The 19,241-nt window shown below is 45.9% G+C and overlaps 1 protein-coding gene across 1 annotated transcript in view; it reads right to left on the minus strand.

Moving 5' to 3' along the window:
- The window catches only part of spega (striated muscle enriched protein kinase a), a gene marked incomplete at both ends in the record, with an annotated part of 91,054 nt that overhangs the window by 29,823 nt on the left and 41,990 nt on the right, over positions 1–19,241 (minus strand). Inside the window, 14 exons of the mRNA XM_083633094.1 lie at positions 4,296–4,496; positions 5,172–5,271; positions 7,184–7,352; positions 7,533–7,645; positions 9,588–9,760; positions 11,625–11,748; positions 12,094–12,300; positions 12,938–13,042; positions 13,137–13,256; positions 13,764–13,993; positions 16,361–16,550; positions 18,288–18,446; positions 18,680–18,753; positions 18,849–19,032. Of these exons, the coding sequence (XP_083489220.1) occupies positions 4,296–4,496; positions 5,172–5,271; positions 7,184–7,352; positions 7,533–7,645; positions 9,588–9,760; positions 11,625–11,748; positions 12,094–12,300; positions 12,938–13,042; positions 13,137–13,256; positions 13,764–13,993; positions 16,361–16,550; positions 18,288–18,446; positions 18,680–18,753; positions 18,849–19,032 (2,149 nt within the window). The remainder of the gene's footprint in view (positions 1–4,295; positions 4,497–5,171; positions 5,272–7,183; positions 7,353–7,532; positions 7,646–9,587; positions 9,761–11,624; positions 11,749–12,093; positions 12,301–12,937; positions 13,043–13,136; positions 13,257–13,763; positions 13,994–16,360; positions 16,551–18,287; positions 18,447–18,679; positions 18,754–18,848; positions 19,033–19,241) is intronic.

The raw sequence follows: 19,241 nt of genomic DNA on the forward strand, positions 1-19,241 counted from the left end.
CACGGCCAAGAGGGTGGGGGAGCTCCATGCTCTCTCAGGGCATGAAGGCCTGTGCAGATTTTTGCCTGAAGAGGCAGGGGTAGTCCTGCGACCAAACCCTGCATTCCTTCCTAAGGTCTTGTCCATCCCTCAGCCGAGCCAGGCCATAGAACTCCGGTCCCTCTACTCTGCTCCGACAGAGGAAGGGGAGCGCAGGCACTCGCTGGTTTGCCCGGTCAGGACACTGAGAGTGTATCTGGAACGGACACAGGGCCATAGGCAGACTGACCAGTTGTTCGTCTGTTTCAGGCCAGACCGCCTGGGGCAGCCGCTGTCTAAGGCCCGTCTTTCCCACTGGATTGTGGAAGCTATCCAGCAGGCATATGTGGGGGCTGGGATGCCCTTCCCTTCGGGGGTGCGGGCACACTCGACCCGGGGCATGGCTACGTCCTGGGCGGCGTGGCGCGGTGCGTCTCTCGGTGAGATCTGCGAGGCGGCCACCTGGTCGGCCCCTTCCACATTTGCTCGATTCTACCAATTCAATGTGGCTGCAGGCACGTCGTTCAGTGAACGAGTGCTTGGCGGAGCCCTGCGGTAGTGACTTATGGTTTTGGTTCCCTGTCAGTCAGCCCAGTGTGGACTGGTCTGAGTGGCCTCACCTCCCCCCTAGTTGAGCCTTTGCGACTTGCGGGGCCAACTCGCCCTCGGTAGCGTCTGGCGCCAGGGCTCGAACCGGCAGCATCCTGCGTCTGGCGGAGCTGGCCGACTTTGGGGGGGGTTTGTACATAGTGTACATTTGTATATACTGTAGTTGTTGATGCACTTGTTGATTTTGTAGAGCACTCTTGGTGGTGGTGACGTCTCATTCGAAGCTCCCACGATTCAGCCTCCTGGGGGAGCTGGTGCTGCTCTATCCCTCACGGTGTGTCTTACAGCACTTCCCATACAAGATATATTCATATCTCTGTATTGGAGGGTAAACCCCGATAACGATAGAGAACGTAAGGTTACATGATGTAACCATGGTTCTCTGAGTAGAGGGGTTTACCCTCCAGCAGAGGCCGCTCGGGATTCGTTCAATCGAAACTTTAGTCGAAGTAGGCGTGGTTAACAGGGGCTTTATAGGCTTGGGTGTAACCACGTCCACAGGTGGATTGTCTTAAAGTAATTATTCACGTCACCTGATTCCATTTGTAATCAGCTTCCCATACAAGATATATTCATATCTCTGTATTGGAGGGTAAACCCCTCTACTCAGAGAACCATGGTTACATCATGTAACCTTACGATATAACCTTACTGCACAGTCCAAGTAGGTAAAAACAGAGATATAACCTTACTGCACAGTCCAAGTAGGTAAAAACAGAGATAGAACCTTACTGCACAGTCCAAGTAGGTAAAACAGAGATATAACCTTACTGCACAGTCCAAGTAGGTAAAACAGAGATATAACCTTACTTTCCAGTCCAAGTAGGTAAAAACAGAGATATAAACTTACTGCACCGTCCAAGTAGGTAAAAACAGAGATATAACCTTACTGCACAGTCCAAGTAGGTAAAAATAGAGATATAACCTTACTGCACAGTCCAAGTAGGTAAAAACAGAGATATAACCTTACTGCACAGTCCAAGTAGGTAAAACAGAGATATAACCTTACTGCACAGTCCAAGTAGGTAAAACAGAGATATAACCTTACTTTCCAGTCCAAGTAGGTAAAAACAGAGATATAAACTTACTGCACCGTCCAAGTAGGTAAAAACAGAGATATAACCTTACTGCACAGTCCAAGTAGGTAAAAATAGAGATATAACCTTACTGCACAGTCCAAGTAGGTAAAAACAGAGATATAACCTTACTGCACAGTCCAAGTAGGTAAAAACAGAGATATAACCTTACTGCACAGTCCAAGTAGGTAAAAACAGAGATATAACCTTACTGCACAGTCCAAGTAGGTAAAAACAGAGATATAACCTTACTGCACTGTCCAAGTAGGTAAAAACAGAGATATAACCTTACTGCACCGTCCAAGTAGGTAAAAACAGAGATATAACCTTACTGCACAGTCCAAGTAGGTAAAAACAGAGATATAACCTTACTGCACAGTCCAAGTAGGTAAAAACAGAGATATAACCTTACTGCACAGTCCAAGTAGGTAAAAACAGAGATATAACCTTACTGCACAGTCCAAGTAGGTAAAAACAGAGATATAACCTTACTGCACAGTTCAAGTAGGTAAAAACAGAGATATAACCTTACTGCACAGTCCAAGTAGGTAAAAACAGAGATATAACCTTACTGCACAGTCCAAGTAGGTAAAAACAGAGATATAACCTTACTGCACAGTCCAAGTAGGTAAAAACAGAGATATAACCTTACTGCACAGTTCAAGTAGGTAAAAACAGAGATATAACCTTACTGCACAGTCCAAGTAGGTAAAAACAGAGATATAACCTTACTGCACAGTCCAAGTAGGTAGAAATAGAGATATAACCTTACTGCACAGTCCAAGTAGGTAAAAACAGAGATATAACCTTACTGCACAGTCCAAGTAAGTAAAAACAGAGATATAACCTTACTGCACAGTCCAAGTAGGTAGGTAAAAACAGAGATATAACCTTACTGCACAGTCCAAGTAGGTAAAAACAGAGATTTAACCTTACTGCACAGTCCAAGTAGGTAGAAACAGAGATATAACCTTACTGCACAGTCCAAGTAGGTAAAAACAGAGATATAACCTTACTGCACAGTCCAAGTAGGTAAAAACAGAGATATAACCTTACTGCACAGTCCAAGTAGGTAGGCGTATGAGAAATGAATTATAAATGAGCAAAACTCCCACACAACCCGTCTCCTGCTAATTCCACTCATCTGCGATGAGTCAGAGAGAAAAGGCTGTGCTGTGCTCCATTCATGCCTCCAGGGGACTGAAGAAGACATTCACATTAATGCTATGAATCTTCTAGGTTCTTGGGATGCATACAAGTGCACTTTTGGTTGACACTGAAGCGGCTAAAATGGGGACTATCGCGACTCAATAGTAAGGTGATAGTGCCTCGCTGAAAGGCAAGGATGTGACAAAGATATGCCTTTGTTATGGTAGTGTCTGTATTACACACGCTCTTTTGTATGAACTCTCTGGGCACTGCCCCATAGCTTGTTTTCGACCACGTGATTCGGATGACGTCTGCATGATGTCTGAGGGGCAGCTCTGAGCTCTCCCAGAGCTACTATGGAGAATGGAGTAAAGCGAGTATGTAAGAGGGTTGGATGCCGCTCCACCCTGCAGGTATCGCCAGAAGATTGCAAAACATGTAGGATATGATCCATAGGCAATGAGGAGAAGCTGTTTTTCCAGCAACTTGTCCGATTTTGCTAGTGCTTTCCTATGTAGCTGCTGCTGGTTGACCCCACAGCATGATCACGTGGTTTGCAAACAAGCCAATGGTCAATGGTCTCACCCCGGTCGCCCCCGTTCTAACCATTCAGCAAAGTTAGAATTTAGCTGCTAGCCCAGCCCAGGCAGACACGATCGGGGATTTAACCAGCGCAGTAAACTCACATCTGAGCAGACGTCTTGTGTTCTGCTCTAGAACCCCCAAACCTGTAGTTTAGAGCTGCAGCACCGTCCTTTGGTGAGAGATACAGTATATCGGCAGTTTCACCCCACTCGCGCGCCAGCCGTATAACATTTTGTGGGCGTTCCCACACATGTCTCTATAGCACAAAATGATTCGCTTGGTGAAACCATCCTGATCATCACGGGAACTCACATTCTGTTTCGTTCTGCTGATCAGTCCGGACTCCCGCCCACCCCAGTGACTTCCAGAGATGACAAAGTCCACCTGCCTCGTAGTTGACAACTGTTTTTTTGACAACGTAACCGGCCAGTCAGGGACGCTGCAAAACAGTAATTGCGGCTCCTGAAGCAACGAGCGGTACCGTTAATGTTAGTAGAGTAAACACAGGTGCAGTTATCGCAGAAACAGACTCAATAACAACAATTAAACAAGAACAAGAGTATGCACCAGCGGAGTTTCTCAGCGCAAAAAGAGGATTTCGCCATTCTTCTGAGTGGATTTGGCGACGCTGATTGGCTGAAGGAGTTGTCTGTCAAGGCAAGTACTCCCGCCCACTGAAATCGATGTGAGCGGCTGGAAGTCCAGACTGATATGTAGAGTGAAAAACAGAATGTGGTTTTTACCAGGCTACAAAATGATCATATCTGCCAGAGTTTGATAGGGCTGCTGATCCATGACAGCAATTTCCGGGTTTCAAACCCCCCCCCCCCCTCCCCCCTCCTGGAGATAAAAGGATACAACTCTGTGATGAGCACCACCACGTTCTTCTTCTCAAAGGCGTCGTGGAAGTAGAGGATCTTCTCGTGGTCCAGATCAGACAGCAAGCCCATCTCTCTGAGGGCCAAGGGCTTCCTCTTGCCCCGTGCTGATATGAACTTGGCGGCATGCTCTGCCTTCCCCTTCTTCTGAGTCACCCTCTTCACATAGGAGAAAGCGCCCCTGCATCAACAGTCGCACAATGATGACATTATGTGTATAGAAAATACTGAGCCAAATACCAAGGTCAACTTGTACTCTGTTGTCTGTTGTTCTATTCAAGAGTCCAAGACATCAAAAAGTTATACCCAAAAATAATACTGTAACACTGAAATGCGTAGTCTTTCTTTTGATCTTGTTTTCTTCTATACAATGTTCTCAAGGAGGAGAGAATTACACACCCCATATCTCAGGTTTTTCACACATTTGACATCCATAACAACAATAATATGCTGGCTTTTTTAAGCAGGTTTTTGTCGCTGCCTTTTCTGCCTTTCTTGCTATTGTTCTACAACTGAATGTACAGTAAATATCAGTCTCACTCTCCGACAAGCCAGACCAAAACAAATCATCATCGCTGATGCATTTATTCCACTCAGACGGGTGACTCACTCATCTCTATTTTCTGTCGTTAAGCAGGTGAGATTCCCCTCTCTCCTACCCGACCCTAAGTGCTCACAGAGCCATTAACGTAGATGGGCGATCTAGGTGAAGGGATGCTGTCTTGGCACACGCACGCACGCACGCACGCACGCACGCACGCACGCACGCACGCACGCACACACACACACACACACACACACACACACACACACACACACACACACACACACACACACACACACAGAACCTACTCACCTCCCTATCTCTTTGTGGATGTCAAAGTAATCAGTCAAACGCCTCATCTTTCTCAGAATGGTTCCCTCGTCCTCCATTGGCTCCACCGCTTGTTTTCGCTCTGTGGGGGGGCGGCAATATAGACCCGTTCAGTGTGTGTGTGTGTGTGTGTGCATGCATGCGTGTGTGTGTGTGTGTGTGTGCGTGCGTGCGTGCGAAGGTGACAGATGGTTTCATACTGTAGTCTGGAAACACCTTGTGGTCCCGCCCATATGGTGCAGATTTGGAGGTGCACTTTTCAACCCGATAACCGGCTCATACTGGTAATGATTGCATAAGCAAATGGATATAATCTGATCTAAATGGTAAAATGTCAACCGACAAATGGAGGAAAAGTCTGTTGGTAAAATGCAACCTCTCATTCAGTGTGCATTACATTAGAACGTCATAGTCAAATAGCTCCACTCCTTCTATCGGATATTTGGAGAACAGGATAATGAGCAAAAAGTTGCATATTACCAACGTAGTTACAATTAGTTTTAAAGGATAATTCAGATGCATCACCCCCCCCCCCCCCCACCCACACACACACACACACACACACACACACACACACACACACTAGAGACATGTAATGTCTAGTTCAAACAGGCATTTCAAATGTGTCTTATGGGAGAAAGAAAAGCAGCCTGCCCTGCCTTCAAAGAGAGCTTCAGCAAGCTGGCTGCAATGTGTTCCCTGGTGAGAGAAGTAACAGGCTACTGAAAATCATGGACATAGCCACTCATTTTCTCATATAAATCGATAGTGGGGCGGCATAGCTAACCTATCGTTCATTTTGTGATAAAAGCACCACATTTTGCAGATATGTCCAATCCATAGATATATTCTGAACAAAACTGGATATTGGGGCATCGCAAATTTGCCCCCCTGGTGGCCGTGGCAGACATTTTTCAAAATGGCCACCATCGATTTGTCTACATTTCCTATCCCATTGGACCAACATGCAATACCAGACATACTGTAATATAGATCCTAGTAAGCCTGAGAACCAAATAAAAATTGTCATTCAAAAGTATATGGACTTTTCCAAAGTAATTGGTCATTTCATTGTGTGTATATTATAGGCCCGTTAGTGTGGCTATTGTTCATTTTGTGATAAAAGTGCCAAATTTGGCACAGAAATAGCTTATGTAGAAGACATCTGGATATTGGGGCATTGCAGATTGGCATTTCTATGACCATTTTCCAAAATGGCTGCCAGCCGTAGCTCAACATATGAGACCAATCGTTCATTTTGTGATACAAGCACCAAATTTGACAGATGTGTTTATCAGCGTTGCCAGACGTACGATAATTATCGTCTTTGTACGATAATTTCGACCTCTGTACGATGTACGATCAATAATCCCAAAATCCCCCAAATGTACGATAATTTCATCATTTTGTGACACTTAGACGAATCCTACGTCTATCACTCTATCTGTTTATACAATCATCTCTTCAAACAACATATTTGCAGCCAATACGTGCAGGGTGTTTTGTTGTTGTTGCAACGCAGGCTGAGATCACAGTGTTGAAAAATCATGCCAAGTCCAAAAAGTAGCCTGTGATCAGCCGCAGCCCCCCCGACATAGGCGCGCCGCGCTGGGGAGGGGGCGTACGATAATCTCACTCCAAAAACCATAATTTTGACCCTCTGGTACGATAATTCAACATTTGCCATCTGGCAACACTGGTGTTTATAGATATACTCTGAACAAAACTGGATATTGGGGCATCACAAATTTGTCCCCTGGTGGCCGTGACAGGCATTTTTCAAAATGGCGACCAGCGGTTTGTCAACATTTCCTATCCCATTGGATCCACATGCAATACCAGACATATGAGACCATAATATGGTCTCATATGTCTGGTATTGCAGTCAGCAGGTATTGGTCTGGTATTGCAGTCACACAGGTCAGCAGTTCAGCATATTATGCTGGACTGCTGACCTGTGTGAACAGTGAGTTCAGCCTTGCTGGACTGCTGACCTGTGTGAACAGTGAGTTCAGCCTTGCAGGAGCTGGAGCCGGCCAGGTTCTTGGCAGTGCAGGTGTACACACCGGAGTCTTCTGGACAGGCGGTGAGGACCACGAGGGAATATTCTGGGTCATCGTACACGAATGTGAAATGACAGCTCTCAGAGAGAAGAACATCATCCTGTAACCAACCAATCAACTGTTAATATTCAGCTTGGTCTATAATAAAAGAAACAATGATGAAGAAGTGGATCTGAAAACTGACAATGTTCAGTTTTGGTCTCAAAATTCAATCGATATTCTGGTATTTTTAGAGGAAATATAAAAAAGATGATAATTGTTCCACTCTCTAATATCATACCTTATACCACAGAATATCTGGGTCCGGTTTCCCCTCAACCACCACAGCCAAACGGGACGTCTCTCCAATATCCACATCCAAATCCTCCATAATGGATTCAAACTTAGGCGCCACTACCAAAAGATAAGGAGAAGAAACCAGTGAGTTGTCCTTCTGCCCACAATGCTTGAAAACACCTCCCATATTATAGCAGTTTGCATGGATCATTCACCATGATAACTGGTCTTTAATGGGTACCTGAATGAGAGTAATTACTCGCTGTCCTTGTGCAATCTCCAGGGATTAATGTGTATTGAGTCTGTGACATTAGATTAAAATAACGATGAATGTCCACCTAAATTGTTGGTTATAATGACCTTGACAATGATCATGAATCTGTTTTGCTTTCTATCTTATTTTGGCCACAGTAAGCATTCTTAAACGCTTTACTTTCACATATAAAAGCCCGATGAGGATGATGACATTTTTTATTCTAAAATCTGTTGGTGCCAAAAGGCAAAAGGCACAAGAAATTAAAGGTTTCATTTGAAAACACTAAATACATTGTTTAGGGGAATTATTTGAAATTCATCACTCATAAATTAACAAATATATACAGCTTAGCTACAAAAGTAGTTTTTAAGTAAAGATGTTTATAGGCTAATAGCTAGTAACTAACTTAAAGCAATGTTTATGTAAAAATAAAATATGTAAAATAAAATAAAATATGTAAAAATCTGTTTTATCAGCCTAAATCACAAAATGATTTACATCCAGTAGAGAAGAAAGTCCCATTCACCCAATTGAGATGGCACAAATTCTCTGTATTTGTCCAAAATGAAATTCCGGACACATCCCCACCCCCCGCCCAGAGGACACTTCCACTGCCCAGAGGATACTTCCCCGCCCCCCACCACCCCCCGCCCAGAGGAATTGGCGAATCGAAACTTACAAGCGAAATCCAAACTGCCTTCTAAGTAGCACCACTCACCAGCATTTGATGTTTTCCTCTCTCGTCTCTTTGGTTTTCTTTGGTACACTACAAAGCATCGCAGACGGTGGGGTTTTAAACATATGAGTGTGCTGCGTGCAGTTTATCTGACAGGATTTCTGGGCATTGAAGTTAAAACATTTTTCCAACAGCTACTCCCAGCTGCCATTTGGAGCTGCGAACTTGCAAAAGTGCCTCTTCTGCTTTAAAGGTCCTCTTTTTTTTCTTAAGCTTTTTAAAACATGTATCATGGATCTTTAAAACAAGGTTATGAATTCTGTTGAAAAAAACAAAAAAACAAAAACTAATCCAGCCTCTGGGGGGCTTGGCTAATTGCCTGCTAAAGTGTCCGGGTCGTTGCTCCACCCCCTCTGCTGATCTGGGTTGTGGACATGCTTCCTTCGTTACATGTGCAGTTGCCAGCCGCTTCTTTCCACCTGACAGCGAGGTGTTTCACCGGCTGGTCGTAGCGTGTGGGAGGATCACATTCCTGCCAGTCCCCCCCCCCCCAACAGGGGAGGTGCTAGTGCAGCGACCAGGACCTCTGTGGGGCTTCTCTATCTGCTCTGTCTCTCCCTCATTAACTATGCACTGTTTTGAGGGGGCAGGACCTCTGATAAGATGATCTGTTGATTGTTTTCTGGACATGTTTTCCATACTACGCAGCTGCTACAGACAACAAGATTTGGTCTTCCGCATTCAGTTGGCGGGGCGGCGCTGTCAGCAGGCAAATTAAATGAGTGTTACTTTGTGATGTCACAAAGTTACTAAAGTCAAAACGGCTCATTTGGAGGCATCTTTTCCTTACATGGCTGGTGTGGCTTTATGTGGGGACCATGTGTTTTGAGACTTCCATGATGTTTATATAGCACACCAAGTCCTTTATAATCAAAGAGGCAAGGGAAATCTTTTTTTATACATGAAATGGGACCTTATTATTAACTATTATTATTAGTAGTAGTCTACTAGCAACTCGATGATATTAATATCAGAAATCATTTTCTCAGAATAGGTTTCACTTTTCTCAAATAGTGAAAATCTCATCACTCATCCCCTTTCAAATACAACATGGACCATGAACTGACCTGCCATGGCCAGTTGAAGTGTGCAGAGGTCACTGCCAAACTGGTTGTTGGCCATAACCACCAGCTGGCCGGTGTCTGTGCTCTTCACCCGCTGGATCTTCAGGGAGTGCTGATCGTCGTCTGGCATGCTCATCTCATACATCCCTGGCCTGGTGACCAGCACCACACCCCTCCTGTGGAGGACACAGACAAGATGCTTATCTCATACATCCCTGGCATGGTGACTAGCACCACCCCCCTCCTGTGGAGGACACAGACAAGATGCTCATCTGATACATCCCTGGCATGGTGACCACCACTCCCCTCCTGTGGAGGACACAGACAAGATGCTCATCTCATACATCCCTGGCCTGGTGACCACCACTCCCCTCCTGTGGAGGACACAGACAAGATATTCAAAGTCTCATCTTATACATCCCTGGTCTGGTGACCACCACTCCCCTCCTGTGGAGGACACAGACAAGATGCTCATCTCATACATCCCTGGCCTGGTGACCACCACTCCCCTCCTGTGGAGGACACAGACAAGATGCTCATCTCATACATCCCTGGCCTGGTGACCACCACTCCCCTCCTGTGGAGGACACAGACAAGATGCTCATCTCATACATCCCTGGCCTGGTGACCACCACTCCCCTCCTGTGGAGGACACAGACAAGATGCTCATCTCATACATCCCTGGCCTGGTGACCACCACTCCCCTCCTGTGGAGGACACAGACAAGATGCTCATCTCATACATCCCTGGCCTGGTGACCACCACTCCCCTCCTGTGGAGGACACAGACAATATGCTCATCTCATACATCCCTGGCCTGGTGACCACCACTCCCCTCCTGTGGAGGACACAGACAAGATGCTCATCTCATACATCCCTGGCCTGGTGACCACCACTCCCCTCCTGTGGAGGACACAGACAATATGCTCATCTCATACATCCCTGGCCTGGTGACCACCACTCCCCTCCTGTGGAGGACACAGACAAGATGCTCATCTCATACATCCCTGGCCTGGTGACCACCACTCCCCTCCTGTGGAGGACACAGACAATATGCTCATCTCATACATCCCTGGCCTGGTGACCACCACTCCCCTCCTGTGGAGGACACAGACAAGATGCTCATCTCATACATCCCTGGCCTGGTGACCACCACTCCCCTCCTGTGGAGGACACAGACAATATGCTCATCTCATACATCCCTGGCCTGGTGACCACCACTCCCCTCCTGTGGAGGACACAGACAATATGCTCATCTCATACATCCCTGGCATGGTGACCACCACTCCCCTCCTGTGGAGGACACAGACAAGATATTCAAAGTCTCATCTTATACATCCCTGGTCTGGTGACCAGCACCACTCCCCTCCTGCGAAAGACACAGACAAGATATTCAAAGTCTATTTTAACTGCATTGAAGCACATCACAGTGCATTACAGCTAAGCAGGGCTGCAGTCAAGAACACCTGAGTTGAGTCCAAATCAAGACAATAATCAATGTGTATGTCTTTCCAAATGACAAAATAATGTGGAGTTTCTTAATGGAGATGTACATCTACCTGCTGTAACTTCTTAAACATCCAACGAATCAATGCATATGAATTGACCATTCAGTACAGTGGGAGTTTGAGGACCATTAGATAGACAGGTTTCTACAGGTGAAAACCCCTCAGTTTTTCATAGCATTGGGGAGAAAACATTAATATGATTACTAGAGATTGAGCACCACTGCAGTACAAGGTCTCCTTATTCCACACATTTGAAAGGAAAGAGCCAGGGGCAGAAGCTTCTCCTACCCTCCCTCTGCTCCCAGCTCTTGCCAGGGTCACACACTGTCTCAGTATTTACATCTAGACTCAAAAGCCATATATTCAGTGCTGCCTCCGCTTACCTCTCCTGCAGACTGCATTTGTATTGCGATAATTTTGCGATTTTATGACTGACTTGCCGTTCAATATCCCTTACATATCGATAACAATATCAATATCTCTTACATATTGATATCAATATCACTTACATATCGACTGAAAGAGAAACTGACCTTTTCCACGTGATGGCTGCATGCACATGATTGAGCGTGATGGTGATGGTGACAGGTTGGTTCTCAACCACATACACGATGTCAGGCTTGTCCACGATGACTGGCGCTCTCCTTAAATAGGGTCCTAAAGGGATCACATATAGACATGACATGACTAGATGTCCAAGGTCTAAATCGGACGAGCTTAGCCTGCAATTATATTATTTCTGTCTCTTAATGAGGTATAGATCTTAATGGAAGCAGCAGGACAGGTTCTGAAAATTGCAATTTAAATGCATTCTTTTATGTAGTAATAGTAGTAGTATTTAGTAATATTATATTATTATTAGCAGACACAGAACAACTTGTGACACTGATTTGCAGGCACTGAAGTCAAGTCAAACTAAAATAACAGTAATAAGAGAAAGTAATAAAGTAGCCTTAGAAGCAATAAAAACACACAAAAGAAAAATACATAAAGCCATGGTACCTCTGTCTAAGAGCTGGACCAGGTCGGTCGAGGGTGAGGGTTTGCTGAAGGTCTTGCCGGTGGACGTTAGGACCCTGAAGGCGTAGCGGACTCCCTTGGACAGACCGGTGATGGTGTAGCTGGTCTCTCTCAGGTTGGAGGCTATGATGGACCACTGGATAGAGCCCAGAGGCTGCTGCTGCATGGCATAGAGCAAGGAGCTGGTGTCTGCAAGTACAGGCGTGGTTTATTTATTTGGACAACGGTAAAACACAGAGGTCAAGGGTTAAAACATTGGTATGATGTTGCAAATGCATTACTCATACAGTTGTTGCTCATTTTGTTTGGCTAGTTTACTGCTAGGTTTCCTGGGTACTGCTGCATTGTCGTGGCAGCAGAAGGAGGGCGGGCTTTTGAAAAGAACAAAGGACATATTTAAATAACAAAAGGACACACTCTTACCGCTGCTACGGCAGTGCAGCAGCACTGCAGCAAAAGGGCCAAACGAAATGAGCAACATCTGTATTTGTGTAGGTGAGCTGTGAAACCCCAAGGGGCTTAAAAACATCATAAAAAAAAAACAAGAAGAAGAAAAGACATGTTATCAATACCTAGGTTTCCTTCCAAGTATTTTAATGTAAATTATGATGTACCAGATTAGAATCAAGCATTCTTGATGAAATTTTCCCCAAAATCACAGAAAAAGTTTTTATGCTTGCCTTTTTTTGGTCACTAAATAAATTATGTGATAAATCATAATTGAAGCATTTGCTGGCATTACATAACAATAAAAACACATCCAATACTATCAATTCTTGAAAGACACTTAATTTTCACCGCAGCAAAATGGCCAATGCTCTCCTACCTATTGAAGGGTCAAGCCTCTTTGGTCTCTTCCAACTAAGGCTGATAGTTTTCCCTGTAATGGCCTCTACCACCGGAGGGCCATCAGGGGGGTCAGGAACAATATCTGTTGCAGGATAAATAAGGACACACAAAGTGGTAAATGTACTCTGTCACTCTGAAATAAAACATGAATGTTCACGCTGTGCTGCGGTCGCTACCTGTGATGTATAGATGTGCATAGCAGGCGGCCTTGCCCACTTTGTTGGAGATGACACTCTTATAGACGCCCCCATGAGCGTGACAGGCGCTCCGAATGAGCAGACTGTGGACATCCCTGTCTGGAGAACAGAGACACAGAATGATGAAGCATCCTTTTTTCTTTTGATCAAGTTTTCTCCCCAATTGTACTTGGCCAATTCCCCCTGCTGTTCCACCCGTTGCTCCAGTTCTCAACCCTGGGACAGGTGCGCCCAAACCCCAACGGACCAGAGGAGGAACTATAGTGCAGCGACCAGGACACATACCCTTAATCCAGCTTCCCACCCGCAGACAAGGGCAATTGTGTCTGTATGGACGCCCGACCAAGCTGGAGGTAACACGGGGGCTCAAACCTGTGACCCTCGTGTTGGTAAGCAGGGAATCTACCGCTGCACTACCCGGACACCCGATGAATGATCCTTCTAAATATCCCAGTGTGGATCTAAAGGCCATGATGATACACAAACCTTTGCGGTAGTAAAGTTTTTCTCCCATTTTCAAATCTTTGATGAAGGTAATGTTGCCCGAAAGAAGTTCCTGATGTATTATCACCCTAGCCCTGCCTTTGTTTTTCTGGTTTGTCTTACGCTGGGTCATTTTTCGTTCTTCGCTGCTGTCGATGCGCTTGCCGTTGTGGTACCAGGCGATGGTTGGGTACGGCAGGCCCGCCACCTTGCATTTCAGCACCGCCTCTTTCCCCTCGACCACTTCCACATCGGCCAGAGGTTTAACAAAGTCTGGCATGGTCCTCCTCTCCACCTCACTCTCCAGGACCTCGGGTTCCTCCGGGATCGATGGCATCTTCTCCAGTTTAGCCCTAGAGTGAGGAAAAGTGATGATATAAAACTTGTGAAAAATAGAGAGGGGGTATTATTGAAGATGAAGTGTGTGGCTAAAATCCACCTAAAGAAACTATGTGTGGCATTTTAACATCAATAAATCATTACCACATTCAGTTTGAGACATTAGTATAATTACAGAAGCAAAAAAAAAAGAGCATTGCCAAGAAGATTGGCAGCCTATACCAGCCTCTACACCACACACTACTCATTTTACATTTCTGCCGTTGGAGTTTGCAGGAATTCTTCTAGATTGATTTATGACACAAATGGACATTGCTTTACAGCACCAAACAGCGAGAGGGCTCTGTTTTTCCAGTGCAAATGGACACCAGGAAGGAGGAACACAAGTTGCACTTGAGATGTTTTTTGCCTCATCTGGAAACTTGACGAGAGCAGCTGAGTGCAGTCGGGCGAAGAGCTGAAGATGCACTCACTGCTCAAACCAAATAAAGGCAGAGATACCAGCTTCACATACACTGCTGCTGCTGACGACAGCAGGTGCAGTTGAAATCCCACTTCACAGACACATTTGTTGAGTTAAACAAATACGAATACAAATATCATGCAAAGCTATACCCAAGTTCATAAGCAGAGATTTGCTGTTGCAACTGGCTAATAACTCAGCACTTCTTCTTTTTTAATTTTTTTTCTGATTTCCCCCCATTTTCTCCCCAATTATACTTGGCCAAGTTATCCCCATGCTGCCCTATTGGCTGTCCCGGTTACTGCTCCACCCTCTGCTGATCTGGGGAGAGCCGAGACTAGCACCATGCTTCCTCCGACACAAGCGCAGTAGCCAGCCTCTTCTTTTCACCTGACAGATAGACTCAGCCCTCAGTCTTAATCCGTTTCACTCCTGTAAGACTGAGAATATTACTATTTAAATCTTTGCATAACGTTAGGTGGCGCTGTTGGAAGCCTTGCATCGGAGAACCAATCATGAGTGTTGTGGGCGGGCCTGCTTTCTGGGGGCAGTGACGCTCATGCAGAACGGGTGTCTCGCAAAACATCGCCGCGTTTGCGGAGAAACATATTAATCACTTCGAAACAAACATAACCTGTTAATAGGGCGTGTTTCATCCGGCCCCGGCGGCTAGAGGTCTTTTCCCCAGCGATAAGCCCGACTCCCGAGGCTAACGTTACAGAGCCTGCTGATGACTCACAATAGCAAGCGGACCACTTCCGGGTAGGAAAAATTATTGTAAAATAAACAACAGGTATAAACTCTCTTTGCAGCACATCGGTGTCTTGCTCTATATTGGAACTATGATAAATGGCATTGCCGCTACCAAATAAAATTCTAATAATAAATGTAGGCGTGTCTGCTGCCGGCCGTTCTCGCCGGGCTCTGACAGACAGTTTCTGACAGTGAAATTCCCAGACGTTTGGTGGCGCAGCTCACCAAACGTCTGGGAGCCAAGACTACCTGACAGAGGGAGCTTCACCGGTAGGACGTGGGAGGATCACGCTATTCCCACCAGTTCCCTTTTACCCCGACCAGGCGCCCCGACCGACCAGAGGAGGCGCTAGTGTAGCGACTAGGACACATACCCCCAATCCGGCTTCCCACCCTCAGGCACAGCCAATCATGCCTGTATGGACGCCCGATCAAGCCGGAGGTAACGTGGATACGAACCTGCGCCCCTCGTGTTGGTAGGCAGGGAATCTACTGCTACACTACCCTCATGTTGGTAGGCAGGGAATCTACCGCTACACTACCCTCGTGTTGGTAGGCAGGGAATCTACCGCTACACTACCCTCATGTTGGTAGGCAGGGAATCTACCGCTACACTACCCTCGTGTTGGTAGGCAGGGAATCTACCGCTACACTACCCTCGTGTTGGTAGGCAGGGAATCTACCGCTACACTACCCTCATGTTGGTAGGCAGGGAATCTACCGCTACACTACCCTCGTGTTGGTAGGCAGGGAATCTACCGCTACACTACCCTCGTGTTGGTAGGCAGGGAATCTACCGCTACACTACCCTCATGTTGGTAGGCAGGGAATCTACCGCTACACTACCCTCATGTTGGTAGGCAGGGAATCTACCGCTACACTACCCTCGTGTTGGTAGGCAGGGAATCTACCGCTACACTACCCTCGTGTTGGTAGGCAGGGAATCTACCGCTACACTACCCTCGTGTTGGTAGGCAGGGAATCTACCGCTACACTACCCTCGTGTTGGTAGGCAGGGAATCTACCGCTACACTACCCTCGTGTTGGTAGGCAGGGAATCTACCGCTACACTACCCTCGTGTTGGTAGGCAGGGAATCTACTGCTACACTACCCGGGCCGCCTGAGAACTCACAGTTTCTTTTGCCATGAATGACAGTTTCTTACATGTGAGAAGAGATAGCAGCTCGGGGTTCTTGCATGTAGAGCTCGGCCGTGCACTCAGCCTTTCCGTGAGTGTTCTGAGCGATGGCTGTGTAGAAGCCCTCTGTGTCGCTGCTGACGTGGGCGATGACCAGCGAGTGACGGCCGCCCTCCTGGAGGATGCGAACGTTATCGCTCTCCTCCACTGCTGCCTCTGGAGTTCGGATAGGCAAAACAGAAGCAGGTTAAGAAACAATGCGTCGTCTTTGTAGCATTGATCGATTGGCAGCTAAAAGCATACTATATAGCACAGTGATGTAGTCGAGTCACTATATCTCGAGTCCAAGTGGAGTCTCGAGTCCCCGGTGTTCGAGTCTGAGTCCAAGTCTCTGAGTCACCACAGAAGAGAACGAGGCGAGTCTGAGTGCGCGTCTGGAGTTACTGAACATGAGCGTGAATCCACATGTAGGTGGAACACACTTGCCTGCCCTTGCAAGCAATTGAATAATGTCATGGTATTAACTCATTGAGTGCCAGCCACTTTTGGAGAACGGACGCTCCCAGTGCCAGAGTTTCAGAGCATTTTCAGTGATTTCTCGAGGCCCACAGAATATTGTGTGATATTACTATGTAAACACCGAACACGCCCAAAGAACGATGAGACTCTCTTCTATCATCAGCAAAAAAAAGTTTATTGATATCATTTTCCGTTCTTTAGTTATCAGCCGGAGAAGATAGGTGGATTTTAGCAAAAACACACGTTTCAATTTAGAAGCTGAGATATTCAGCCTTTTGTGAAATGAAGCATTTCAAGCACATGACTGACTCTGAAGCTAATATTTTCTGATGTAGTCACACCTCAAAAATAATTTCCTTCAATAAAACAGTGAAAACAAAGGAATTTTGTTTGGCCAAATAATATTTTTTAGCTGCAACCAGCAGCGCTGGCCCCTGCGTGCGCAGACCCTACACCTTCTTGCTGGTCTTGATTTACTGCTGGTGGGCATCAGATATTCTAGCTTGTTTGCCTGTCTCTGTCCATCGAGCCTGCTGTCTGGGTCTGTGTTTACTGTCAATGGTTGTATGCTGCCCTGCGTGCCCCACCCCCCTCCTCCTCCTCCGTGGGAGTGTCTCTGGTGGCTCTGCTGCGTTTGCTCTGTGTTTGCTCTGCACTGAAAAGTGCGCTGCACCCCGCTTTTTCACAGCGTGTCGCCGGCTCCCAGCTGAGAATAATGTAACTTTTCAGAAAGAAGCTGGTGTCGGCAACTAAATCATATGGAGGGGCTATCGCAGCGGAGACGGAGGGGCTCAATTGTGGCAGCAGATTGACTGCTGTTCACAGGCACAGCTAACGTTATGCTTCATGCATATCGATGCATACCGATGCCGTTTCCGTTTCCATAACGACTTCTTCTCTGTTTTTTACTCAACTTTCTCTAATCTGGAGAGCACTGTCGCCACCTAATGGGTCGGTAAAATAGGTTATACACATTCAACATGCCCCAAAATTTTACAGGAGATGTTATAGGCTTTGATCCACGTCCCACCGTCAAAAAACGCAATTGACGACAATCGTCGTCATTGGCACTCTACGTTAGTATTCGAATTGACGACGATTGTCGCCATTGGCACTCAATGAGTTAATATAGCTATCAATATCTTATGCCAAATTATTACGGCCTATTACCAAAAGAAAACGAACCAAAAAAAAACCAGTCTTCCGAATGCATGAATGCTCAAGTCCAAGTCGAGTCACGACACCAGTCCTGAAAATGTGTCCCAACTCAACTACAACACTGCTATAGCATGATGCTTTGAATATCAGGGAAGACAATGAAATAAACAAAGAAAGCCCACACTCTGTTTCTTCTTATTTTACTTTCCTTGGTTTTCTTTCTTCTTTTTTGTCTGTATTGATTTGAATATCAGACATAATACTGCAGATTCTTACCGAAATGCATCCAGGTGACGCAGGGGGCAGGCGACCCGCTGACCTTACAGTCAAAGCGGGCGGTGCGGCCCTCGATCACCTCCAGGATGTCCAGTTTGCGGGTGAACAGCGGCTCCCTGGAGGGAGTGACCTTGAGGCTTCCGCTGGAGGTCAACTCCTCTGTAAAGAAAAAGGAAGGAGCCTTTGATAGATCAAGCAGTACAGAGTGTAATGAAAATGAGAATAATAGTTATTTAACTTCAGAAATGACACCATATGATTGGAAAAAGGCAACAGATTTTCTTATGACTCCCATTTTCACAAATGTATCCTCAATCAAAACAACTGAATATGACTTTTGTCCCTTTTCCGCATCTGTTAAACAAGTGGGATAAGAGTATCTGTAGCTTCACCTTTGGCGGTGCTCAGCTTGCAAGTGTAAGTCCCACTATCATCCTCATGTACTGAATTTAGCAGGAGACGGCACCTGTAAGATAAAACAGTTAAGTCCAATAATTGAAATCAAACAATTCCTTATAATATTATAATAACAGGCAGACATTTTACTGGCCCTGAACGCACCTCTTGCCATCAAAGTGAATCTTGCAGTTGAGCAACGCCGGCTGGATCAGCTTCCCATTGGCCAACCAGTCCACATCGACATCTGGAGGCCCGGTCATGTGACACTCAAACATGGCCGACTCGCCGGCCTTCACTGCCACGTCCCCAACCTCTCTGGTGATGGACAACGCTGTTTGTGCCGAACCTGCTGATGAAAACATAGAAGTAGGTAGCTTTAATGTTTTCAATGAACTTCTTGAGGACTGAGGTAGAAGGCGTCATTCATTTATTCACTAGTCCAGTTCACATTTGAAACCATCCCAATTCAAACATTTCATTTTCAATTTTCACCAGAAACCATATAATATTCATGGATTGAATGTAGATGTAAATGCACTGAAATTGTATGACACT

This window comes from Poromitra crassiceps (assembly GCF_964638095.1).
Source record: "Poromitra crassiceps genome assembly, chromosome: 3".
NCBI lineage: Eukaryota > Metazoa > Chordata > Actinopteri > Beryciformes > Melamphaidae > Poromitra > Poromitra crassiceps.